The sequence below is a fragment of the Plecotus auritus genome (assembly GCF_963455305.1).
Source record: "Plecotus auritus genome assembly, chromosome: 3".
In the NCBI taxonomy this organism is placed as follows: Eukaryota; Metazoa; Chordata; class Mammalia; order Chiroptera; family Vespertilionidae; genus Plecotus; species Plecotus auritus.
This window is the reverse complement of record NC_137772.1, coordinates 61,482,300-61,509,214: the sequence shown is the minus strand read 5'-3', so window position 1 is coordinate 61,509,214 and position 26,915 is coordinate 61,482,300. Positions and strand designations below refer to the sequence as shown.

General features: G+C 38.4%; 1 protein-coding gene across 2 annotated transcripts; it reads right to left on the bottom strand.

Moving 5' to 3' along the window:
* Positions 1-229: 229 nt before the first annotated feature.
* Positions 230-26,493, bottom strand: EDNRB (endothelin receptor type B). Of its 2 annotated transcripts, XM_080659208.1 has the most exons (8): positions 26,151-26,493; positions 24,830-25,367; positions 8,081-8,193; positions 7,743-7,947; positions 6,000-6,149; positions 5,483-5,616; positions 4,842-4,950; positions 385-2,854 (listed from the first exon to the last, which is right to left on the bottom strand). In XM_080659208.1, exons 2-8 carry the CDS (start codon positions 25,313-25,315, stop codon positions 2,720-2,722), a joined length of 1,332 nt encoding a protein of 443 aa, XP_080515334.1. In that variant the 5' UTR covers positions 25,316-25,367; positions 26,151-26,493; the 3' UTR covers positions 385-2,719. The 2 variants fall into 2 exon arrangements, with proteins under 2 accessions (XP_080515333.1, XP_080515334.1); XM_080659207.1 differs by lacking the exon at positions 26,151-26,493 and having other exon boundaries at positions 230-2,854; positions 24,830-25,574.
* Between the last annotated feature and the right edge of the window lie 422 nt (positions 26,494-26,915).

The following is a 26,915-nucleotide window of genomic DNA, read 5'->3' as shown; positions in this document are numbered from 1 at the left end:
AATAAAATGAGTAATCCCCAAATCTCATTTCAACCTTTCACCTTTGACGTGTTGTACAATACTGATTAGCCAGTGACATGCTTCAGAAGCAGGCCACCAGAAAAAGATAGATATAAAAAGCCATTGAAAACTATCAGCTAGGTAATCAACCTTGGGGAACTAAATGTCTGTATGTATATCTGGTTACTCGAAACAATGAAATATAGCAACAACACACCCCAGAGACCTGAAATTTGACATTTTAATTTAAAACCTTTCATATTTCTTTGATAATTGTATGTTTGACATAAATATTGTCTACTTATAATATTTGTATTTCCTTTAAACACCTATTAAATTAGTATAAATTATTGCCTTCACAATGAAAAACAAGCTGGTCTTTTTTAAAAACAATTAAACTTTTTATTAATTTTGTTTTCGTAATAAGGAATCCATGATTATAGTAGTTGCCACTTTAAGTGACTACAGAAAAACAAATATATAATTATTTTACATGATCATTACAATTTTCTAAAGTTAGTCACAGCATATACATGCTTTGCTACAAACTATAATCCTTTGGTCATATATAAGCTGTCAATACTAAATATTTTATATTTTAATGCCCATGTTAACACTATTTTTGTCTGTTGCTATATTGTACAATTAATACTAGGAAATATGTCTTAAGGTTAAACAGTGGTAACTTTTCCTATCTTGATCTTAATTATGCCAAGAAATCATGTTCACATTTTGAACCAAACATTTTTAGAAAAGCTGGAGAACACAATTTCATGAAAAATAGTGTCTTTATATACTCTGTGTGCAATTTTAAAATCTGGCAAAATGCTTACAGACCACGATTCTGACATGAAGAAAGACTATTAAGGATGTAAATGAGAAGAAAAAACCAAAACTCAGTTTATGATAATAAAAGTGAGCTAAAACTTAAATAAAAATAAAAATATATTAACAAACTGTGAAAATATTAGTCTATTTTTTTATTTTGCTTAAAATCCAAAGTTTGAAATGTCTTTTGTGATAACAGGCAATGGAAACAATGATTGGGAAGAAATTAATAAAAAAAAGACTGTGAGGGATTTGTAAGTAGAATTCAGGTGGCATGTGAATTAATTATTGTCCTTTCTTTGGGGTCACATCGTTGGGATTTGGTTTGCTATATCATCAGTTAGATGCTGGCAGAAAGCAACATGGCTAGTTTATTTCCAACATGTGGCCCTGGATTACCAAAAGAAAATAAAGTGGAAACTCTGTTATATTTTAAGAATTAGTTAAAGCTCTTGGGCCCAATTTGTTCCTGAAGTCACTCTGAGAACATTGCACTGTGTTTCGCTGGAACTGAATCAGGACCTTTTGCATCTATGTGACTGGGCAGTGACGAAAGTTAGGCTAAGAATGGGACTCTGTCCCCAGGGGTTACTTCCCACCCCCACCTCATTTCTTCTCTCTTTCATTTTCTCTTGTGCTTTCATACACATCTCATCCCAAGTTAACATAAGGCATTTTGCTACAGAGATGAAAGAATTAAGCAAGAATGCACAAAGTAAGACCTTCTTATTGTCTCAAAAAGACAGTTTTGCCTGTGACAGAAAAGCACCACGTCAAGAACTTTTTTCTATTAGTTACTTACAAAAATAACATAAAAATTAGTAATAAGCTGTTAAATTGCCTAATTTGTGTGATCTTAAAAAATATTATTCTAACTCCCCTACTATGCATATGCCAGAGACCATTTTATCTACAGCAGGAGTGAGAGAGGATGCTGCCTTCTCCTTTGCCATGTGAACACTGCTCCAGGCAAGTCACATTCTGTCCATCATGGGGTTACTAGCATCCCTCCATTGTAAGGATAGGAACCTGGGACCTGCCCTTAGTTTAATCATCTACACATTGTGTATTGTAGCAAAGTATTTACTGATGAGAAAACTAAACAAGTAGTATTTAAACTACAATAGTAATATTAAAAGAAGAATGTTTTGAGAATCCTGAAAAAATTGTAGGTAGCATTTTCTTTGCAGAGTTCTTACAATGAGAGATTTTAAAGTAGCCTTTTGGGATAGCATTCTCAACTTTCTCTTTCTGTTTGTGACATTTGATCTCACCAGAACGTAAAAAGTTAAATGACTTTCAAAAACTTGTATCTCTCTGATACTTTCTTCTGATCATTTAAATGTTCCCAACGTCAAAAAAAAAAAAAAAATACACCAGCTAAACTGCTTATACATTTTGTATCCAATAATAATCCAACCAATGGTGTGACACTATTAATAAGAGTTTTTTAAATAGAATTACTAAAATTTTTAATTAATTGATTTAAACTTCATTTAAAAATTCTGTTTTACAGTGACACATTTTTTTATATCAGATTCACATTAATTTAAAAATAAATCTCTCTAATAGAAATTCTGAGTGAGCTCAATTTAAATGTAAGTAATGTATGAATATACTGGAAGTTATTAAGAGCTACATTGAAGTGCTGACTGTAAAAAATTAAGAGCTTTCACAATGAGCTTTCTTCATTCTCACTGCTTTTCTTTTTAGACTGTAAACAGCTTATAAAATGTCATGTGTAACTGTGAGTGTTAAGAAAATAATCACTCTTAAATTTTTACATTTTTGTGTGCAAACACACAGTTTGTTTTGATTTGGCAAATGCCTCATTGTCTTAATCACTTCTGTCCAAAATGAGGAACGTGGAATTAAGTGATGATTCCTTCCTTCAAGATGAGCTGTATTTATTACTGGAACGGAAGTTGTCATATCCTTGGTCATTAGCTTTGGACTTCAAACACGACTGCTTTTCCTCCAGAGACTGTTTTTCTTCAAATGACTGGCACCAGCAGCATAAGCATGACTGCACAAAACAAAGTCACTCATTATATGTTTACATCAGTTATACTGTCACGACATCTCCTGTTCCCTAGTGTTCTGACTTTCTTTGCATGATTGGGAATTCTTGGGCCACTTTCATTCCATCCTCTCTTATTTTTTCACTTAAAAACATATAATTAGCCCAGTAGGCCTGGTGCAGTGGTTGAGCATCACCTATGAACCAGGAGGTCATGGTTCCATTCCCGGTTAGGGAACATGCCCAAGTTGTGGGCTCAATCCCGAGTGAGACTTGTGCAGGAGGCAGCCAATTAATGATTCTCTCTCATCATTGATGTTTCTATCTCTCTCTCCCTTCCTCTCTGAAGTCAATAAAAAAAATATGTATTTTAAAAACATACAATTACATAAATAGCATATGATAATTATTTTTAAGCTAGAAGATACAAAGAAGGAAAAATGTATAAAATTAAAATTCCCACCTTTTAATTAACATAAAAAGAGAAAGCCACTCTTAATTCTTGATATTTACTCTTGACTACTTGAGAAATACTCTTAATTTTTTATAAATATGTAAAACAAGACTTTTTCCTATGCAAGCAGAAATATCACCATACACATATACACTGAGTGGCCAGATTATTATGATCTCTGAATGCATAATAATCTGGCCACTCAGTGTATATTCTATATAATAAAAGGCTAATATGCAAATTGTCCACTCAACCAGGAGTTCGACCAGCAGGCAGGCCGGCCAACTGCCCATGTCCCCTCTCCCTGGCCAGACTGGCCAGACCCCACCCATGCACGAATTCATGCACTAGGCCTCTAAAATATATATATACTCTGAGTGGCCAGATTATTATGCGTTCAGAGATCATAATAATCTGGCCACTCAGTGTATACATGACTGTACATGAGCATATGTGTGGAATTATGTGCATAATTAATTTTAATAAAATTATACTATATGTACTATTCACAGTTGCCTTGCTCTCACTTGACAGTGTCATAGACATCTTTCCATATCAATGAACTTAATATTACATTGCCAGTGTTTTCAGCCACATGCTGTTCTCATGTGCCTATTCAATACTGTTACATGATACACTATAAAGTGTATAAGTGTCTCAGTTTTATTTATCCATTTTTTCCTGGATTTTTAAATAGTCAAAACTTTGTTTCTTCTGTTTGTTTTCTGAGAATCTATATGTATAAGGAAATGGAAGGTCTATTGTTTTCTGTTCTATAAAATGAGGGAGTTGATCTTAATGTACATTATCTCCTAGCTCTAAAATCTATGAGTTTATGAGTGGGCAAAGACTTTTTCTAGACTGCCTTAGAGTTTACAAGAAAGCTAAGTTCTTGACTTTCCAATAATGAACTACCAGGGACAAATGGATCATTCCCACTGAAGGGGAGGAAATACTTTATTCTATGTTAGATTGTTGAAGAAGTGAATGGATGGACATATGAATGTAACAATGCAAGCGGCCAGATGAGAAATAACTAAACATATTTCACATCAAGCAGCACATCTCTGCTAAGAAGTTGGAAAAGAAGAGATGGAACCTGAACCTGAATTCAATTTCTGTGTTTGATTTGCTCTTCCCACGTCCATGCGAAAAAGAGACCAATGTAGTTATACTCCAAATTGTGCTGCACAGTCAGTCCAAAATCTATTCCAAATGAGATCAGTGGATTTAATTCATGTTTAGCTCTTATTCATCACATGATGTCTGTTAAACATCAACGCATGTAATTTTTATTAATTTTCTAAGCAATTCTAAGTACAACTGATTGGTTGAAGCAGAAAGGAGTGGTTGACTAGGCAGAAATCAACTATAGTGATATGTGAGCAAGAGTCATATTTTAAAAAATCATCCATGGTCTAATGACAAGGGAAAACTGTAAATTTACTAGAGCTCTCTGAATAGAAATATTAATAGATTAGAAGAGATATACTTGAAGCCAGATTAAAAAGACCTTTTTATTTTGTAATACTCTCTTACCTTAAAGCAGTTTTTGAATCTTTTGCTCACCAAATACAGAGCTATTGGATTAATGCAGGAATTCAGGGAGGCCGTGTTGATGCCGATGTAGTCCAATACCAACAAAAAGCTGCAAAAATAACCCAAAACCTGTCTGTGAAAAATATGCTGCTCTGAGCACATACTCTTTACAGACTTTTGTGTTTTTATGAAGAAAAAAATTACCCACATACACAATGGTTTTGACTTTATTACTAGTCTTTGCTGATAGTGACTTCTCTGTCCCCCTGTCTCTCTTTTTCTTATTCTCTGTCTCTGTCATCCCTCATACCGTGCCTAATTCTCCCCTTCAAAACAAAATTGCATTTAGAAGTGCTGGGGCTGGCTGAAAAGGGATGTTTTACAGTGTGCAAAGGAGAATCAGACGGGATATTTCCAAACATGCCACACACTTATGTGGATAATTCTGGCTCTCTGTTCCCAGTGTTCTCCAAAGTCCCCTTCACTCTTTCCTTTAAAATAGAAGTGAAGGTAAAAAATGGGAATCTTAATTGCTCCCTAAGGATCAGAAAAATACTTTCTCTTTCTGCCTATGAAAAGGATCAATGAAAACTTCTGCGTGGCATTTATTTACAAAACTATCTCTACTTTACTTTTCTTACCTTAAAAGTTCACATCTATTGGGATCATTCGGATCATAGAGAGTGAGCTTCAAAATCCTGCTGAGGTGAAGGGGAAGCCAACACAGGGCAAAGACAAGGACCAGGCAAAATACTGTTTTGGCCACCTCCCGTCTCTGAAATAAAAACATAGTCAGACGCTGAGATGTTGGCTCATTGTAATCACAGTGTTCTCCTTTCCCAAACCAAATATTTAATATTGTATACAAAGGTTAGTGGCATTTGCAAAAATTCAGGACACTGAGCTTTAAATTGAATAATTATATGAATTAAAACTAAAATGACTAGAGATTCATATTTAAAAAGTAATAGCTCTATCTAGATTCTTTAGATTATACAGACTATATTTTGATAGGTAATATAAAAAAAAATACCTGAGCAAGAAAAAGGAGATATACTCTAGTATATAGAAATTTTAACTTATTATCATAATACTTTTGTTATTCATAACCATAATCATAATTATAATCATGAGTTAGAAATAGTTCTAGTTTCTTACCTGCTTTAAGTGATCATTCAAAGCAATTTGCATGCCACTCTTCTTTCTCAACATTTCACAGGTCATCAGGGTATAAAAAAGTGCAGTGATGGCCAATGGCAAGCAGAAATAGAAACTAAATAGCCACCAATCTTTAGCTGTCTGGTAAAACTATGGGGAAGAGAGAATTTCCCGTTTTATTTTATTTTATTTTATTTTATTTATTTTATTTTATTTTTTTCCATCACCATTTATCCCCCCATACTCTCTTCTACCTCCGCTAGTCCCCCTTACTCCCCATTACCACACTATTGTCCATGTCTATCAGTTCTTTCTTTTTTTTTTTTTCTCAATTTCTCCACCCCCCAATAACCCTTCTATAAGAGCTGTCTGCCTGCTCTCTATCTGAGTCTGTGGGAAGAGAGAATTTTATGATTTATATTCTCTGTAAGAAACTTCCATATAGCAAATTTAAAAAAATCATCATGGAATGATTATTTCCTAAAGTACTGTAGATCTATTTTATAAACACCGTATAGACTCTTTCAGGTCACATCTGAATAAATAATTAAATACTGATATTAAATAAAACAAATTTTCCCTAAAAAGCATTTCAGTTCTCGAAAGCAATGGGCTATACATATGTTTTAAACTTTAAACAGTTAGACAGAATTTAAAATATTTGGTAATTCAGATGCTTTTGTCTTCACACAAACTAGTTTTCCTTAAGCTATTCTTTGTATGAAATACTACATCTGAGTATGTAAAAATATCATAGTGTTTAAGGGAAATTTTCACTTTTTAACACATTTATTTCATGGGAAAAACATACAAAAAATGGTCTATGTTAATCATTTAGCTCTGTAATGTATAAATCTAACCAATCAATTAAAAAAAATCAAAACGACCCTTTCTCTTTTTTTTTCTGTTCTTTTTAAAAATTGTTACTCCAGATATGTCTGTGTGTGAGCAGAACTTATACAATCAATGCAGTACGTTTTCCCCTTTTAACTAAAAAGAAATAAGGTGACAGAAATTTCATTCCCAATTTTACATTAATATCCTTCTTTAATCTTTTGATTATCATAATATATAGAATTCATAAAGTTTTATGTAGTCTTCTTAGGTATGAAATGGAAAATAATTATTGGTGATCCTTAGATGAGCCCGCTTTGCATGAACTCTTCTTCACTCATTCTTTTGGGAAGAGCTTTTTATACTTAGGATCTATCTTCTGGTGACCAGCATTACCATCCTTTTCCTATCACCTGATTAAACGTTCTTGAATAAATGGCCAAGATGAAAGCTTCTTTGCAATGATATCTTTCCCTTTAGAGGGGACAGGCTTGCCATTCAGAATCCATCTATACCAGGGCAACTTCTACTTGATCAATCACTGCACTGTCTACTCCCTCTGATGACTGCTGTGCTGTCTTAGGCAAAAAAAAAAAAAAAAAAAAAAGTAGTAGTTGCTGGTCTTTGTGGGGATTTTGAGTAGAAAAGCTATAAATACAGATTGATTTTCTCATGTGAACCTGGTTTATCTGTATCTCTGAATGCCAGGGGATTCTTGGAGAAATAAGCACCCAGCTTCTTGCAGTTTGGGTCATTAGTCATGCTAACCCTGCAGTCCTGAGACCTACACTCTTAATTTATGCCAAGGACAGTCATAAATCAATAACTTCCAAGGAGGATAAATCAGGGGGAAAATAGCTAAATATTTATAAGGTGAGAACAGAAAGGGGGGGAAAAAGTAAAGTTTACCTGCATGAAGGCTGTTTTCTGAATGGGATGAAGCATGCAGACTCGCAGAGGACTTCCTTTGTAGTCAGTGGTAATCATATCAAAACCCACAGCTTCAGGGATAGCCAGAACTACAGAGACCACCCAAATTAAAACAATTTCTACTGCTGTCCATTTTGGAACCCCAATTCCTTTAATTCGACTCCAAGATGCAACGGCTCGATACCTGAAGAGCGAAATAGAAGTGTTTGTCCATTTGGCAGAGCCTGGTTTTCGTGAATTCCATAGCTATTTTCTAAGTAATATAGCAGTTACTATAGAGTGTTCAGGATATACCTGACTTAAATATATGCTCTTACCTGTCAATGCTCAGAGCACACAGACTCAGCACAGTGATCCCCACAGAGGCCTTCTGTATGAAAGGCACCAGCTTGCACATCTCAACTCCGAAGGGCCAGCCTCTTGCAAGTAGCTGCATTGAGGAGACATGAAGCTCTATTAGGGAGATTTTCATGAGGCACCCTCTGAACTGCATTATGTAGCAGAGAGTACTTAACATGCAGAGTAAGATAACAAATTTCAGTTCTTATTCTTTTCCTCGTGGACTACTCCTTTGAAAAGCACCAATGTTTGATATATGAAACAGGAGAGTGTGCTGGGAATAATGAATATCCAGCTAGCCCGACCAGTGTGGCTCAGTTGGTTGGACGTTGTCCCATGCACCAGGAGGTCACCAGTTGGTTTCCTGGTCAGGACACATGCCCAGGTTGCATCCCCAGCAGTGGGCATGCAGGAAGCAGCCAATCAATGTTTCTTTCTCATTGATGTTTCTATCTCTTTTTCCTTCTCCCTTCCTCTCTCTCTAAAATAAATAAAGATGTATTGAAAAAAAGAAAAGAAAATGTAGCCAGTTCATAAGAGTTTGTTATGCATCTATAGTAGCTTAGGGTCAGGATTTCCACTGAGGGGTCAACTGGGGCCAGCTCACCTCACAAATTTTAAGCTAAAGTTCTAAGAATGTCTCTTACACTGTGATGGAGTCCCCAATGCTTAGGCCATGGTCAAATCAAAATAGTTTAATTAAAAATAGGTGATAAATGTTCCTCAGCTAGGAAGAACACAGTTCTCCTATTGGTCAATTTACCTAGTAATTGACTAAGGTAAAGAACAAAGAATGCATTCTTTACCTTAGTCAATTACTTGACTGCATAGTAACTCAGCCTGAGTAGGCATGCTGCTGCCTTTGGGCTTTACTCTAGATCAGTGGTTCTCAACCTTTCTAATGCCACGAGTCTTGAATACAGTTCCTCATGTTGTGGTGACCCCCAACCATAAAATTATTTTTGTTGCTACTTCATAACTGTAATTTTGCTACTGTTATGAATTGTAATGTAAATATATGTGTTTTCCGATGGTCAACACAGATATTTACATTACGATTCATTAACAACGGTATCCAGTCAGGCGTCCCCTTCTACCTTACCCTACTCCACTTTCTTTTTTATCTATAGTACTTATCAACTTCTATTGCTTATGCTATAACATTTACTTCTTTGTTTTGTTTAGTTTTTGCTGTCTGGCACTTCTAGAAATTTGACAGAATATGGGTTCTGCAACTGCTAAATCCAGTTCCTGACACATAACAGATGCTTACTATATATTCAAGTCCCTAATATATACATAGGCACTGGTTATACAATGAGGAAAAAGACATAGTTATTGCTCTTATGTACATATATGTATTTTCTCGATCTGACTTTAGACTACGTAACCATCTATTGTTAAACTCAGTTATTTTCTTTCTTAGGACAACTGGGTGTGCCCCACATTGGTAAATGAATCACTTTAGGTAAACATCTGGATAGAATGTTCATGAGGTTTTGAAAATAAAGAAAAGTATTTGAAATCTATGTTTTCTTTTTTAATGTTTTTAAAAATAACCTTCTAAAAGTAAAAAACTATTTTGAAACACAACTGAGTCTTTCCTTTCTTTTATTAGTGAAGTTCTTTATAAAGTTTGTTAAGCTGGGTAATTTTTCTATAACTAGAATGGCACCAAATGTGTGTCTCAGTATGAATATGAGTTGGAAATCCAACATGGGACCAATTTCATTTATAAGTTTTACATGAAAAATTGCACTGATTTGTAGGACAAATATTGGAAAACTTACCATAAATATGCTTATTCTAGGGTCCTAAAAGCCTGCAGGGCCAGGCAGGTAATACAGAAGAGTGAAGGGAACCAGAGGTAAGTGCCGAGAACCAATTCCAGCATGTAATAATTACAAGTTTCACCAAAACGTTGGTGAAGCTTGGTGGACTCAACAATGGCTGAGCCACATATGTAGTTTACCTGTTGGAAATGGCTAAATGGCACTTCCCTCAAACCTCAATAGGATTGTCTGCTGCCAGACAGCTCAGGGTATTTTATTGCCTCCTGTTGGCCAAACACCTGAACAGTTGTAGGCTATTCCCCAATCTGACAATACCCTTTGATACCCTACCCTTTGAAGTGTATTATCTTCACCTTGCCTTAGGACAAATTGTGTTCATAAATAGCACAGGGTCCTTAGACAAGGAGTAGTCTTCAGTTCCTTTAGCTGAAGATCATCTGACCCCCAATGCCTTTCAAAATTATCTTTCATCTCTGGACTCTTTAATCATCTATTCATCAGCCCCTTTCTACAGATTGCTGAACCCTTTGTAAGGCTGGGACAAGAACCCTGGCAGGTAAGAAGGTCATTGGTGTCAGGAATACAATAGGGAGTGTTGGGGTCTGGGGTAAATCCTGTCTAAAAGGAGCAGCTTCTAGTAAACATGACATGATTTTTGCCAAAGGACTCTAAATGCAAAAAAAATCTCTTAATTTTTAGCCCCAACTGGGAATCCTATATAATAAAAGCCTAATATGCTAAGTGTCCAATCATCCATTCAACCAATCAAAGCATAATATGCTAATGATATGCTAAGGCTGCTCAACTGCTTGCTATGCCATGCACTGACCACCAGGGGACAGATGCTCTGACTGGTAGGTTAGCTTGCTGCTGGGGTCCAGCTAATCAGGACTGAGCGAGACAGGCTGGACATGCCCTGGAGATTTCCTGTGGTCCCTCTCTAGCTGTCCAATCTCTCACGTCCCTCCCTGGCCCCAATCGTGCACCAGTGGAGTCCCTCAGACTGGCCTGTGCCCTCTCACAATCCGGGATCCCTCAGGGGATGTCAGAGAGGTAGTTTCGACCTGATCTTACAGGCCAGCCTGAGCGACCCCACTGGTGCACAAATTTATGCACAAGGCCTCTATTTTTTATATGAAATCCCATAGTTTATAAAAGTTGTCAACTAGCCCTAACCGGTTTGGCTCAGTGGATAGAGCATCAGCTTGCGGACTCAAGGGTCCCAGGTTCGATTCCGGTCAAGGGCATGTACCTTGGTTGCGGGCACATCCCCAGTAGGGGGCGTGCAGGAGGCAGCTGATCGATGTCTCTCTCTCATCGATGTTTCTAACTTTCTATCCCTCTGTCTTTCTCTCTGTGGAAAATCAATAAAATATATTAAAAAAAAAAGTTGTCAACTAAACAATATTTTTTAAAAAACACTGTCAGATAATATTGTATTAACAAAATATATCTGTGGGTCCGACTAGCCTCTATCTTGTGATTTTTGGATTAATCAATTGACTCATAACTGTGGGCCAGGCACCATTCTGAGGTCGGGTGCATATCATATCAGTGAACAAGGTAAACTCCCTGTTTTTATGGAGCTTACAGTCTAGTAAGGGAGGCAGACAAAAAAACACATAAATATTGAAGATGATAACACAGGGGGTGTCATCATATTAAGGAAGTATGGTAGGATTTGGGATGCTTTCTTGCTGGAGCTAACCTGCAGACCCTGAGCAATAGATGAATGATTACTCTGACACATGTTTCTGTGAAAAAGAGGGCTAAGGGACTGCTTGGCTATAGGAACCAAACAGCCCCGTTTGCCTGCCTCCTTAGGCTTTTATTATAGCAACAACTTGAAGTAAAATTAACCTCTAGATACTATCAGCAAGGTAAGTATCCTTGAAAAAAGTGTTCTTTAAGTAAGGATGTTTTGAAGTCTAAACATAGAGATCCCAATAAAATACCTGGGGGCTCATACTTATTTGGAAAAGTCAAGGCAGGGTCTGCCACCTTTGGCAAGGTCCCCTTAGAGGCCACTGACCTTTCAGAGATTCCTCCTTACAGACTTTCCAACCAAGTCCTGTGCTTTCCCACACTTTCTGGTAGGCCTCTCAGCAAGGTCTATCTGAAGAGGCAACATTTGAATAGGACCTGACTAAAATAAGAGAGTAAGTCATGCAAAGAGCATTTGAGGCAGAGGAAAGAGCTAGTGCAAAGACCCTGAGGTCAAAATAATTTGGGTGAGCTAAAAGGGGCACAAACTGTTGAGGAGTGATCCAGAAGATGAAGTTGTAGAGCAAATTGTTTAATGTTTTTTTTGTTTGTTTGTTTTGTTTTTTGAGGAAATTCATTGCAAGGTTTCTAAAAAGGAAAATAGAATGATTTTATTTATGTTTTTAAAAAGATCACTCTGGGTGCTCAATGTAGTATTAAAAGGGGTCAAGAAAGGAAGCTTTGATGAGAGGTCAGGGTGAACTGGACTGTGTGGTGCCCGGGGGCTGAGGAGAATGAGTAAGAGACTGGATACAGTTTGAAGATAGAGCCACCAGGACTTGCTGACGGGTTTGGTGTCAGATGTGAGGAGTCAGCAAACTCAACGAGGTTTATCATGTGAAAAGTGGAGCCCTTTCCTGAAATGGGGAGGACTCAAAGTATCACAGGTCTGAACCATCAATGAACTCAAGATGCTTTGAAAGAACTGCCAATTGCCCTCGGAAACATAAGAAAAAATAGGTTCCAGCCGGTTACAAGGGCTCTGCCAGACCCAGCTTGGTATAAATTATCCAGACACTATTCTGTCTAATCATACTGATTGTTCCTTAGATGTATCAGGAAAAAAGAAGAAGAAGAAAGCAAAACTCCCTTCAAAATATGAAGTACCACTTCCCTCCCCTTGAATGTGGGTTGAATTTAATGATTTGCTTTTAATGAACAGAATGTGGTAATAGTGATGATGTGTGACATCTGAGTTCATAAAAGGCATTAGGCTTCCTCCTTGCTCTCTCTTGGATTGCTCTTTCTGGGGGAGGCCAGCTGCCATGCCAGGGAACACTCACTTCTACAGAGAGGCCAACATGATAAGGAACTGAGACCTCCTGAAAACAGCTAGCGCTAGTTTGCCTGGTGTGCAAATGAAAAAGATCCTTCAGCCCGGCCAGTGTGGCTCAGTGGTTGAGCATCAACCTATGAACCAGGAGGTTAAGATTCGATTCCAGTTAGGGCACATGCCTGGGTTGTGGCCTCTGTCCCCAATGGGGGGCATGGAGGAGGCAGCCGAACAATGATTCATTCTTGTCATTGATGTTTCTATCTCTCCCTCTTCCTTTCTCTCTGAAGTCAATAAATTTTGTTTTTTTAAAAGAAAAGATCCTCCAGCCCTAGGCAACCCTTCAGATGACTTCAACCCCTGCCAATATCTTGACTGCACCCCATGAGAAACTTGAGTCAGTGGCTCCTGAATTCCTGAACCACAGACTTGGTGTAAGTTATAAATGCTTATTGTTTAAGCCATTAAGTTTTTGGGTAATTTGTTATTCATCATTCGACAGCTAATACAGTTGTCCTTGGTCACTCACTTAAGTAATAAATCCACATTTGAACCCACATGGTCTGATTCTAGAGTCTTAGTGTTTTGGAGAAGCTGATCTTAGAAAAAAAGAATGTTTAGAATTAACATCACTATTAGTATTTTTAAATCCAGGGCTATGTGTCAAACAATGGTAAAATATCTAGATACAGAGTAAAACTTTCTTCTAAGAACCTATTTTATTCACATAATGTCCAAAATTTTTGATAGTTTCAAGCATTTTATTGTCTCAAACTATTTCCAAATATGCAAATATTAGTATCACAGAAGTACAGCCATCAGATGGGTCAAGATGAATGAGCGCCCAGGCCACTGAAGGGAAAGAAGTCTGGCCAATGAAAATGAGCTCTGCACTGAGTCCAGGCCCTGCTTTGTGGTTACTATTGTTTTTGGCTCAGCCTCGAAACGGGATTATTGCTCTTCATACCACCGGGAGGCCTGCGGCTCAACCTCTGACCCAAGTTATCACAGAGGATAGGGAAACACAAACTGAAAATTATAACAGTTCTCTTCAAGTTCAACACAGAGATAGTCAGAAAGCTAATCATAACTGAGAGATTACAATTTTCTAATCTGCGCTTGCAAAAAGAAAGGAACTACAAAATAAGGAACAGTAGTAGCCTTTATCAGCTTTCAGGATTTCTGCCTCTCAGACCTGAATGCTGCTGGTCCTTAGGGGCCACAAAAGATGAGCGCCCATTGTCACTTCTATTATTTTGTAGTGAGAAGGAGGATGACTTTGACAGTCTTAGCCTCTCTCTGATCAAAAAGCTTTGTGGGTCCACTGAGAAAAGTCAGATAGCTTATAGCAGAAACCATTCCTGATTCTCATATCTTTCTTAGTGGCCTCCATCAAGAAAGTCTTTAAGCAATTTAGTGCTTGGAGCTTATTTAACATGCAAAGACAACTTCTTGTTTCATGATAAACAAAGCCCTGGGTGAAGGAAAAGCTGTGAAGTTTTAAAAAAAATCACTCTCAATCAAGATGCCCTCTTTAAAGTTTGGTTTAAAAATGTTCTTATGGATTTTTATAATTCCTGGAAATTAATTATTTCACTATTTAGTGACAAAAAATAATGACATCCAACACTTAACAATTTGAAGTCCAACAGTATAACTTTCCTCTTTGTGGAAGAGATTGATTTTCTTTATTGCAAGAGGGATCAACTGTAACTTTAAATCCAACAATGGCATTTTCACTCTTTATATTTCTCCCCCCCCCTTTGGCTTTATGCCATTAAATTAGCTATCTTAAGGGCAAGGTCTGAATTCTGAAAACAAATCAAGCATGTAATCAAACAAGTCTCTCTGATCAAGAAAAAATATTAGAGTTTGATATTTTTTCTAGGTCCCTGCCACATGAATTAAATTTTTAGGTCTTGTTTAAAATTAGGGTTGAATATCTACTACCTATCCTTTAGCATATGTGACCCAGTTAGAATATACTCCCATAACTGACACTGATTTTTCCCATTGTGATGGATCATCCAAGGGAGAGCTTTTGTTACTTTGGGTTCTATAAGCAATAAGATGTTCATGTGACAAGTGATAGCCTATGCTTGTGCTAACTCCTTTCCCTAGGCTAATGCTGCTTCCCTAGCACATTTCTTTTGTATGAATAAACACAAATAAATAAATAATCACTAGATTGAGAAAAGACATGACCAAAATGATTATAAGGTTTCTATTCAAGGATGGCTATAATTTCATAACTTTAGGTTGGAATAGCTGCTTAAGAAAGGAAAAAAAGACAACAGAATCCAAATAAATTATTTTTATATTACATTATAAAATTATTTTTAAGTAACAAAATGGTTTATTTTTATTTCTAAAAGAATAAATAACATGACCAGGAAATAAATATGTTTTCTTTAAGGGTATTAAGTGAGTCCTACAAAATTTTTCCAAGTAGGGATTTACATTTTTCAATTCTCTTTTTAATTAAAAATTACATTCTTAAGAAATTAAATGGAGAAAACCCTGTAATACACACCACTCTTAATGCCCAAAGGAATCAAGCCCCATAAAATTTGAAAATTCCAAAGTTAACCATCTTACACTAACAAATGTTCATTTGCCTCATTAACCATATATACCATTTTCTTTTCTTTTTTTTTTTAATTAAGAGCAAACACTGAGTTATAACTGTTTGTTTCAGAATATTCTACTACATTTTTAAGGCCTAGCACAGTGTCTGGCATACAGTGGTTACTCATTTAAATGCTTGTTGAATAGTGGATGAATGAATGAGTGAACGGATGAATGAATGAATTTTATTTGAAAGCAAATCTTATGAAATTGTGTCATGAGCTTTTCAGTTCTCATATTTGGAACAAGTTCTTTAGAGAACTGAGAAAACTTTGCATTTTTTGTCTTGTCTAATCCATGTCTTCCCCCCTTTGAGATGATCAAGTTTTCTTGACACAAACAGCCAGGGCTTTGAGGTGTGAAGGTTGGCTGTTCTATTGTTGGAGTTCTGCCTTCCAAGCAGGCTGGAAAAGGTCAAAAGTAAAAATTCCTCTTCTACCCTCTCTCTCCTACTCAAACCTGTCAAGGAAATGACTGATACAAAACAGAACCCAGTGTTTCTCACTATTTAATGGGATTCTATCAGAAGCTTTAGTTGCAAATTTGGTGGAGATGGATGCAGAAAGCATAGGGACCCTACAAGAGATGATCTTTTAAGAGGGTGGGTGAGTGGTGTATTAACGAAGACAAACCAGGATTACTTTGCCAGATGCTATTCGTTCCATCTCGTGATGAACTGTGAACAGTTGTTTCAAATGACTGTATTATGTTTTTACAGTAAGAGTCAAAAGAGAGAAATAATGGAGTAGTTGTGTTCCACAACGTTGGAAAAGGGTGTATTCTTCTGTTTTTAAATCTCTGCTTCCTGAAGCAGATAAGAGTTTTGCTGCATTTGAACTAGCATTTATATAATGTAGGGCGCTCTCATTCAAGGATTTCCTTGTCAGAGCTCCTTTTCTTTTTGTATTCATACCTACAGAGAGAATTAAGGGAAGCTGCTGGTCAAGTGCATAGAAAATAGTTTCTTGACATACATTTTACCAGGACCCTAGAGGACAAATATCAATTACAAGTTCCGTCCTGCATCCATTAAAATGCATTTAATCTCTTACAGATTAGGCCATATGGGTTAGAAATATGTGGGTCAGAGATAATGTCAGCTTATTCCCCAGGAGTGCCATTTAATAGACCAGAATGTGAGCAGTGCCCCCTGGAGTTGTGCAAAACAGAGGCTCTCTCCCTAGGAATCTCATGCATGTACACCCACAAAACAGGGCTTTCCATAACTCTGAAAAGAATCTTACGGTTGCTGAAATAAAGTGATAACTCCATGTATATGAACTAAGGTTCTTAAAACAAAGTATCTAAAAGGATCAAAGAGAGAAAAAAGATAAAAAATATAGTTGTCATAGGAGAAATTAAAAAATTCACTTTAAATAAATTTCCCCACCAGTGTTACAATAAAATTTATTTTCATGTCTGTAACAGGTAAATAAATAGATGAATTTCTACTCTCCTATCATCTGAATTAAAATATACATCTACAGTTTGTGCTTAAAAACTTTCATTGATAAATTAAGTATTTCAAAAGAGCATTAAGAAATGCGGTTTACAAACCTAGCTTATTATTAGAGTCACTTATTTGTGCCGGTTCTTCTGAGAACATCACCGTGACAGTTGAAGAAACTGAAGAATTATAATCTGATTGCCTCATAGCTCAGAAAGACTCAAACTTAATGAATTCAACAAACCTTATTAAGGAATTGTACATCTTACTTATTCTATTCAGAGATTTCTTTATGGGACACTGTTAAGTTACTAAGATAAAACATTTGATTGCTATAGCATCCAAAATCCCTTTAAAATAATTTGAAAGCACTGAGTGAGAAGAAAGAAGACACTGTGCAATGTAAACATCCAGAGCAGGTTTTCCTCCCTTCTGGAAACTACGATGGGGCTAAAGAAGAGAGAAGTAGAGAAGGGACACCAGTCAGAAGACAGGACTATGGCTGTCTGTTTCAGGGACAGAGAATTTGCTTGAGTAAAGTCAACTTTGCTAATAAATTTCTGACTCAAGAATGATCCTCTTCCTATTGTCTATCACATTTTGGCCATTTTCTTATTTGTTTACATTTTCACCAGTGGATCTATAGGGAAAGAGAAAGAAAAAAAAATCTCTAAAATAAAAGTACTGAAAGAAAAGAAGTCTAAAATTAGAGAAGTTGTTGGCAACTGTATACCCATACACCATACTCAGCTATCTTCCAAACATAACCAACCTCTTTTTAACTTTGTCAAGGACTGAAAGAGAATGTTTCACATCATAAATTATATCTTGAATCTTATTTCAGCTCAGGCTTTATCTGTCAACACCCTTTAAAGCACTTAATCACTTATTAGCATTTGGCATGTTTCTTTAAAAACAGTTAACTATAGCATATTAGCCACAGAGATAACCTTATATGGTTTTCTTTGTGAAATGAAGAACATGGTGTCTTGGCCCTGAAACGACAGTCTTGGCTATGTCTTCTTCTTGTACAGCAATGGAAATATCTTCAATCTCGAATGACATTTACAAAAAAATTTGTAAAGCCTTTGATATGAAGCCTTACCACGTTGAAAGAAATATTTCCTCAACATTTTAAAAGGCTTGGGTTTATGAAGTGACCAAGCTATAGGTCAAAGGCAAACACAAGAAGCACCATGGAGTTAACCTAAAGAACCTCTCATTGCCCAAGGCCAAGTGTTTGCCAACCATTTTGTCATGGGAATCCATGTGTGAAGCAGTAAATTGGGAAGATGTAGTCTTGAGTTTCTGAATTATTTGAATTCTGTTATTGACCTGTTATTCACTTATGACCAATATCCTCATACAGAAAGGGGAGCAAGCTTCCCCCTTCTTTTTCATCTGAACTGTTATAAAAATATGTTAGAGAAACCCCACTGTCATTATGTCTAATGTATAATATCTTTTGTCAACCAGCCCTTGACTTGTATTGACCAGTGCAGGCACTATGCTAGGTGGGTAGGAATGTTAGTTTTATTTGACAATTGAATTGAGGTCATTCAAAGTAATCCTCTTCCTCTTTATTAATACCTTTTAAAAGCTAATGCTTTAAATGTGATTAATTGGTTCTCTCTACATTTTTTTTTTTTGCTTTAAATAAATGAATCTCAGAAGTATCTAGGTTCCATTTTGGGTTCAAAATTCTTCTGCTAAAGCATTTCAGAATATTAAAATATTAGTAAAAGATCTCACTTACTTAACTGGAAATAGAAACTGTTATTATCCTGGAAGAAATGCAGCTCCCCTAACCAATGATACCATTACTTCTGCTTACTGATCAGAAAATTATAACTTCAAAAATTAAATTTGATGTAGTTCCATTAACTTTCACTTCTAACATATGATACTAGTTAATACATGCAAACTTGTTAAGTACTACAAGAAATCTAAGATCAAATAGTGAGAAAGGTGACTTTGCTCAGAAAGATAGTTTGGATCATGTCCCAAGAGGAAAATATCTGATTACCTGACAAGGTCACTTGATTCAAAACTCATTTGTGGGTTCAGTGAAGCAATTCCACATTTTGACATGCCAGCATTTTAATGTTAGGTGTATCCCTTCCTCAACTAGTTAAACGTTAAACATCAGCAGTTTTGCCTCTCAGAGCTATGAAGGCAGCCTCTTGCTTTTAATAGTAGCCTACAAAGTTAACAGCAAAGCCATCTAAACACACTCCGACAGGTCACCAGTCTACTTTTAAAAATAACACTCCACCTCCAATGAACAACTGATTAACTCAGATCCTTATCAAACCAATGTCCATATCAATATTTGCCTTATCAGTTTACAAGCAGATTTGTTTTCAAAAGCAATTTGCTTACAGGCAAAGGAAGCTATATTTGAGAATTAACTACATTAAGTCAGTTATTCATGTAAATAGAGCACAGAGTGACATCCTATATAATAAAAGCCCAGAGACCATAACGGCGTAACAACCAGAATGACTGCTTGACCAGACGCTATGAGGTGCATTGACCACCTCTTGGTCCCTCCCCTCCTCCTGGCCCACAGGCTCTGATTGCCAGATGGCAAACAGGGAACCGGGATGGGTGGTGGAGGGGCAGGACTGGGGACTGGCAAGGGGAACTGGGTGGGTGGCAGCGGCGGGGTGGGACTGGGGACTGGTGAGGGGAACCGGGTTGGTGGTGGCGCCGGGGCAGGACTGAGGACTGGTAAGTGGGCGGAAGATGGTCCTGATCGCAGGCTAGGCCTAGGGACCCTACCTGAGCACAATTTCATGTGCTGGGTCTCTAGTTGTTAAATAAAATCCATAAATAATTAAAAAATCCTCATCATTTGCTCAAGAAATTTTAACTTCTTAAGAAGTTAAAAAAGAAAGTTAAGGAAATTTTAACTTTAAACTGCTACCAAGGCTTGTTGAATATCACTGTTAAACCAAATTAAGACAAACCAACTAACTAACCAACCAATATAAAAACCTTCACAGCATCCACAAGTGCACTCAGCTTTTTTGCTTCCCACACAGCTTTGACGTTAGTGCTAACCTAGTAGTCAGATAGAATCTCACAGGCAACAAACATCTAGATTATCCCATTCATTTTAGTCTATACAGGAAGGACACAAATAAGTAGCTTGTGAATAAAGAGAGATGCATCCTCACATCAAAGACTTACACCCTGGCTTTTGGGTCAGATACATATAGAGGCCATGTAAATACTGATATATATACAGGGTGTCCCAACAAATGTATACACACTCTGAATAATTATTAATTTTAATGGGTTAAATCTGAAAAGAAAGAAACATCAATTGAGCTATCAGCTATAAAGTGTGTATACATTTTTTTGGACACTATAAATATTAGAGATAGACATCAATACTTGTATATCTCTATGGAGATGTTATATAAAATAGTAATTCAAACTAAGAGTATAACAACTTTGGAGCCAACATAGTAATACCTGTCAGAATTACAAATATACAACCGTTTGATGCAGTAATTCTAATTATAGAAATTTACCTTTTAGATAGAGTCATACATGTGTATAAAGCCATATGTACAAAGATGTTATTTATAGGCATGTCTATAATGACAAAAGCTGAAAGAAAATTCTAAACAGATCTCCATTCTTATTCATACAAACACACACATACCAATTTATTTGCTTACTATGTGCCAGGCACTATTATCTATTTATGTATTTTATATATAATATATATATATATACACATATATATTTATATACACATTTATACACACACATATAAATTATTATATATATATATATAATATTAAATATTTGGATGTCTGCATTTTGCACTTTTCATCTGCATGGTCTTATGCAATATAGTGTGTAACAGCCCTGCTGTGTGTTGCTGAGAAGGTAGACAAGGCTTTTATTTTCAGCTTGTTTACATGAATATTGGAAGCACTTCGACAGCTTCAGTTACTGATTGTCCTACAGTACCTCTCTGCCTTTAACACAGGATTTCCTCCCTGACACAGGAGACCTGCTGAGAGGACTGACTGTACCTACAAGTTTCCAGAGTCCTAGGTCTTCGAGGGAGTCAAGGCAGAGCAGACCTATTTCCTAAGGTTTGTCAGATCCTCACAGCAGCACCTCCCTGTGATGTCCTGTCCCATCTATAGTGGTCTCAAGGACTAGGGCTTCAGCAAGATCTATGACACTTTGTGATTTGTCTATTTTACTGAACTCCAGATTAATGGAATAGATTCATTCCATTTGGTGTGCCAACAAATGGGTTTGGGGATTCTATGAGTCCCCAGAAATTATGTGTGCATATATATGTGTATTATATATTAATTATAATGTATATGTAAATTATATATAACATATTATTTATATGTAATATAAATAATTAACTGGATTCTCAAAGACAATTGTAACATCCTACAAGAAAACAGAAAATTAGAAATCACTAATAGAGATTCAAGTCTCTACTTAAGGATACATTTAAATGGCATTCATAATTCACTTAAATTACTTTCTGTGAAGTAGAATACCTGGCTACTCTGAAATTCTCAATGCATTTTTAAAAACTTACTTATATGGTGCCACAATCATTTAGCACATTAAATGGCTTTTAACTAGTCCTGGATTAGGTGTTTTGGTAAATAAAGCCTTTGGTAAATAGCTATTATCAGTATTATACACTCCACCATTAGAAGGGGATTTCAGTAGATAGAAATTCTTGCATGACTCAAATTAAAACAGAAAATGCTTGTTGAGTATCCTACTGTGTGGGAGGGTGTCACAATTCCACCAGTGCTCTCTAATGCAGCTATAACAACACTCCAGATTGGAGAAAGGTGTAGGCGTCTGAGCTCACTCAATGCAGGGGAATGAGGAGGACCACAGGGTCCAGGGCTAGATGGCCTGGGTTCAAGCCTACCTTTATCATTTTCTAGTGGTGTGACTGGGCAAGTGACTTCACCTCTCCAACAGGTGATTTCTCCATAAAATGGGGGGTGAGCACATGTTTTGTTGTAGTGATTTAATGAAATAAACCAAGTACCTAATGCATAATAAATGGTAGCCATTATTGTTATATGACACCTATTTATGCATACTATAAAAATCAACCAAAGACTGCCATGTAGAATTCAATGATGGCAAACATAGTGATGGGACCTAATTCTTTAGGATGGATTTGTTTATGACCACTATAGAAGACCAGATTTGTAATGACTCATTAGTTTATTTCAGAAGTAAAGTGACAGCTTTAGCAGACTAAATGGTATTCCCTGGGGAAATCATAAAGGAATTTGAAATGAAAGTAAAATCTGTGTGTCCCCCTGGGGGTTGAATATTCTCTGGCTTATTGAATGTAATAATTTGACTAGATGGAGAAAGTAGGCTGGTTCTGGCAGAGCTGACTTATATCTTGTCTGAAAGCAGCACACGGAAGGAAAATGTTCTCAACCCAGGCTTCCATAAGTCCCGCAGCTGCTGGCTGACAGGAAGGTGTCTAACATGTGGGGTTTACTGGAACCTCTCTAAGCTGGCTTTTTACAAAATTTTGTGCAAGCCTAGCAAGACTAGATGTAATCTCCCCTTTGAGAGGGATTCTATTTCACATATTTAAAAATTTCTCACAAAACCTTGTACTCTACAGTTTCTCAAGTCATTTTGATGAGTTGAATTCAAATTCCTATGCCAAGTTGGAATGGTAAGATTTGGTCAATGGGACTCCTTAAGAAATAAATGGGTCACTTCTGGCCCAAATGGAGCTGTGACTGAATTTAGGGGGCCCATTTCAGCCTGTGCTCTCCCAGAACACTCTCAGAGTTCATAAGCACTAGTTGTCATGCAGAATTTTAGAATTTCTTCTATTGTTCCTACTTATTTCTGCAAGTATGTCCTTCTAGGGCCTGGATTGAAATCTGAATCCTATCTCTATACCTCAGAAGTCTCTAGAATGCCCTTATAATATGGCTGTTTGGGTTAGGATTTTCAGAGACTCATGAAAGGCAATTTAAAGGCATGCCTTATGATAATTTCTCCTGCCACAAGATCAATGCATCCCTTACAAATCTTTCCCAACACTACATCTTTTTTTTTTTTTTTCCTCCTGTACTGAATCCAGGACTAGCTTTAGGCAAATCTGCAAAACACATTCCCATTCCTTACACTTCGGTTCTGTTTTTATGTGTGACTTTCTATTGCTGATCATGATGGAAAAGCAGTTTTACATGTTGGCACTGTCCTTTAAAAATTTCCAGCTCTTTTACTAAGGTTATTTTTCTTAACACCAAAACCCCCCAATAAGTGGGCCCCAACAACCTTATTGTAGAATTGAGGAAACTGAGGCCTAGAAATATTGGGATTTGTCTGGAGTTCCAAAGCTGCCCGGAATTAGGTCATGTGGGAGTTTATGTCCTCACCTTACTCTCCATGCCTGATTTCTCTGATGCCCGTGGTGATCACATAACTATGTTAGCTACTGAAACCATTCTTTACAGACTTTAAGTTGAGTGCCCCTGGTCTGATCCATGAACTAATCTGTAGGGTGCAGTTATCACTTTGGAACCTGATAGATTAGCTTGATTCCTGCCTCCAACTCTAACTCATTGTGAGCACTTGAACATACTATTAATCATCTGTAAAATGGAGTAATATTCACTTGTGGGCTGTCAGAAGGAATAAAGGAAAGTGACACACTTATCCCAGTGCTTGGCCCACTGTAGGCATGCAATAAGAACTAGGAAAAGTAGCTGGGCTGGTGTGGCTCAGGGGTTGAGTGTTGACCCATGAACCAAGAGGTCACTGGTTTGATTTCTGGTCAGGGCACATGCCAGGTTTGCAGACTCCATCTCCAGTAGGGGGGTATGCAGGAGGCAGCCAATTGATGATGTTTCTCTCTCATTGATGTTTCTATCTCTTTATCCCCCCTCCCCTTCTCTCTCTCTCTCTCTCTCTCTCTCTCTCTCTCTCTCTCTCTATATATATATATATATATATATATATTAGGAACAGTATAGTCATTCACAGCAGGGGAACTGTATTCTCCTACTCTCTCTCTCTCTCTCTCTCTCTCTCTCTCTCTCTCTATATATATATATATATATATATATATATATATATATATATATATATATATTAGGAACAGTATAGTCATTCACAGCAGGGGAACTGTATTCTCCTACTCACCAGTCTAGGTTTCTTTCTTCTAGGCCATTTGTTTCCTAAAACCAGGGTCCCCCAAGAAAATGCTTCCCAAGTTTAGTAGTGTTCATGAGTCACTTAAGAATCTTAAGATGCAGGTTTGATTTAGTAAGTTTGGGATGGACCTGAATTAAGATGCAGGTTTGATTTAGTAAGTTTGGGATGGACCTGAAGTTCTAACATGCACTTAGGTGATATCAATCCTGCTTTTGGACCACATTTTGAGCAGGGAGAATGTCCAGTGAGCTGGACTTAGGGACAAGATTCTTCAGGACCAGTGGTTCTCAATCTTCACAGTTCATCATAAGTGCATGGAGGGCTTTTAAAATAAAATAAAACATATTGTGTCCCACCCAGAGCAGGTCTGAGGTGGGGTCATAAAATGTCGTTTCTAACAGATTCCCAAGTAATGTTGATGCTGCCGGTTTGGGACTACAATTGTTCTACTCTTAGCAGGGGGTACTGAAGACCAGAAGGAAATTTGGTCACCGTGATTACTCTGAGTTTCAGGAGGGGGATGAATCTTCCTGAGTAAGCTCCTGCCAAAGACTTTCCCATTTCCCGCTCTCTAACCAGTCACCCTCCCCTCACGATATTAGCTGGCGCCTTTTACCTTGTAGACATTGATGGGGATGTCAATGATGATGTGCAGCAGGTCTCCCAGAGCCAGGCTGGCTATCAAGATATTAGGGCCATTTCGCATGCACTTGTTCTTGTAAATAATTCTCAGCAGTGTGGAGTTTCCGATGATGCCCAGCACGAACACTAGGCAGGACACCACCGTGTTGATGTACTTGAAAGTCTCTTTGATTTCAATGGATCCTTTGCACTGGGGAGGGGGGCGGGCGTGAGGCGGGGCTCCAGCCGGCTTCCCTGCTTTAGGTATCTGCGGAGGTGTGGACGACCACGGCAAGCTGGCGTTGGACCCTGTTGTCCTGGAGGTCTTAGTAGGGGGTATCATGATCTCTCGGGCCTCCAGAAGCGGCGGAGTGGCCCGGGTCGGTGGGAATCCCTTCTCTTGTCCCTGGACTCTTGCCACGCCGCTGGCAAGGATCAGGGCCACCAGGGCGTGTCCGCACAGGCTTGGCAGCGGCTGCATGCTGCTGCCGGCTCCTGTGGGCGTTGGGTGGCCGCTCCGCAGCTCTCGGAGTCTGGAGATCAGTAAGGAAGACAGGACACGGGTCAGCTACCTCAACCACGCCCCTGCAAACCGCTAGCTCAGATCGCTCAGGCGCCGTTCCTGTCCGCGCGCAAAAGTAACTCAGTTTGCGCGGCGGTGGAAAGCTGGCCGGCGTGACCCGCCTGCATCCGTCGACTGTCCTTCCAGAACCAGCTTTCCCCGGTGGTTTTACTCCCCTGCGTCACCCACTCCCCACCCCCAAGTAAATGACTCGCCGTGGGGCGGGGCATTCTGGAAGGGGTGTGCCAGGGAGGGAAGGAAGGGTGTCCAAGACTAAGTTCCTTGGTGGGCCGGGAGGAAGCCTGTATGTCTGGCTAAGGACACGTGGCAACTGGGGAATCAAGGCACCTAGAGACCAAGGGGATGTGCCAATCTTTGCATTTTGCTCCGCAGGGAACCCCAGTACCCTGTCTATAAAAGCCAAGACTCCTCCTGGTGGGTGAAAGCCGCTATCCTCTAGGGCTGCCTGCGCTCAGGTTCCCGGGCGCCGGCAGGAGTGCGCAGGCTGGCTCGGAAAATCCCGGAGACTTCTCAACTCGGTCGGGTTTGGGAAGACTATCAGCATTAACTCGCAAGCTTCTGTCCCCTCCAAGTAGTTTCAAACACGCTCCCTCTTTTACTCCAACCTCAATTCGTGCGTCTATACGTGTGTTTTTTAAAACGATATATATATTCTCAAACTAGCAATCCAAGCTGGAGCCCAGGATAAGGTTTACTCACTGATTTTAATTCAACACCAAGCCAGAATGTTTACCTTGCGATGGGACGCACCAGGCTCAGAGAGACCAGCCCGGACCTCCTTCCCGGGACGCGCTGGATTCGCAGCTCGGTCCCCCGGCCCCAGGAGCAGAGCGCGTCTCCCTTCAGCTGCAGGCGGAAACGCTGGCTGAGGGAATGCCAGACTGTGTTGCCTTCCCAGTTGACTCGGGGTCTTTGCTGTCCCTCGACAAGTACTTTTATTCATTCATCCCCTCATCATCAATCACCGCCAGGCTCCCCCCGCGCCTTTCGACCGCGCTGCAACCTTTCCCCTTGGGCAATGCCTGGACAGCATCAGCGGGAGCTGCCCGCTGCAGAGGGAAGTCAAGTCTCTGCCCAGACGCGTCCCGAGAGAGAGGCAGTTTATTTGTCATCCTTCTGTTTTCCAAACCAGGAGGCTAAACCAAAGGCACGTTTCTACGCACTCCGTGACGCGCTTGGGCTCCAGACTAGAGCAGGGCTCTAGACTAAACGTGTCAGCCTGGACTTGTAATGCCTACCGTGCCTTTTCTTTCCAGTAAACACCCCGAGTGATAGCCAAGACCTGGTTAGCTTGGCGGCGCTACTCTTTGCTCTGTTTTTGTTTAGTTCTTAATGTCTCTGGCAGCGACTACTATCTCTTCATGCTGTCTCCCGAAATGTTATTGTCTGGCCATCTCAGGGACCTGATACTTACAGGGAGCATGACAATCAGAAAACTGCCATTCAAATGCAGGGTATTTATCAGGCAGAGCCGTAAAATAAATTCTTCCTATCCCTC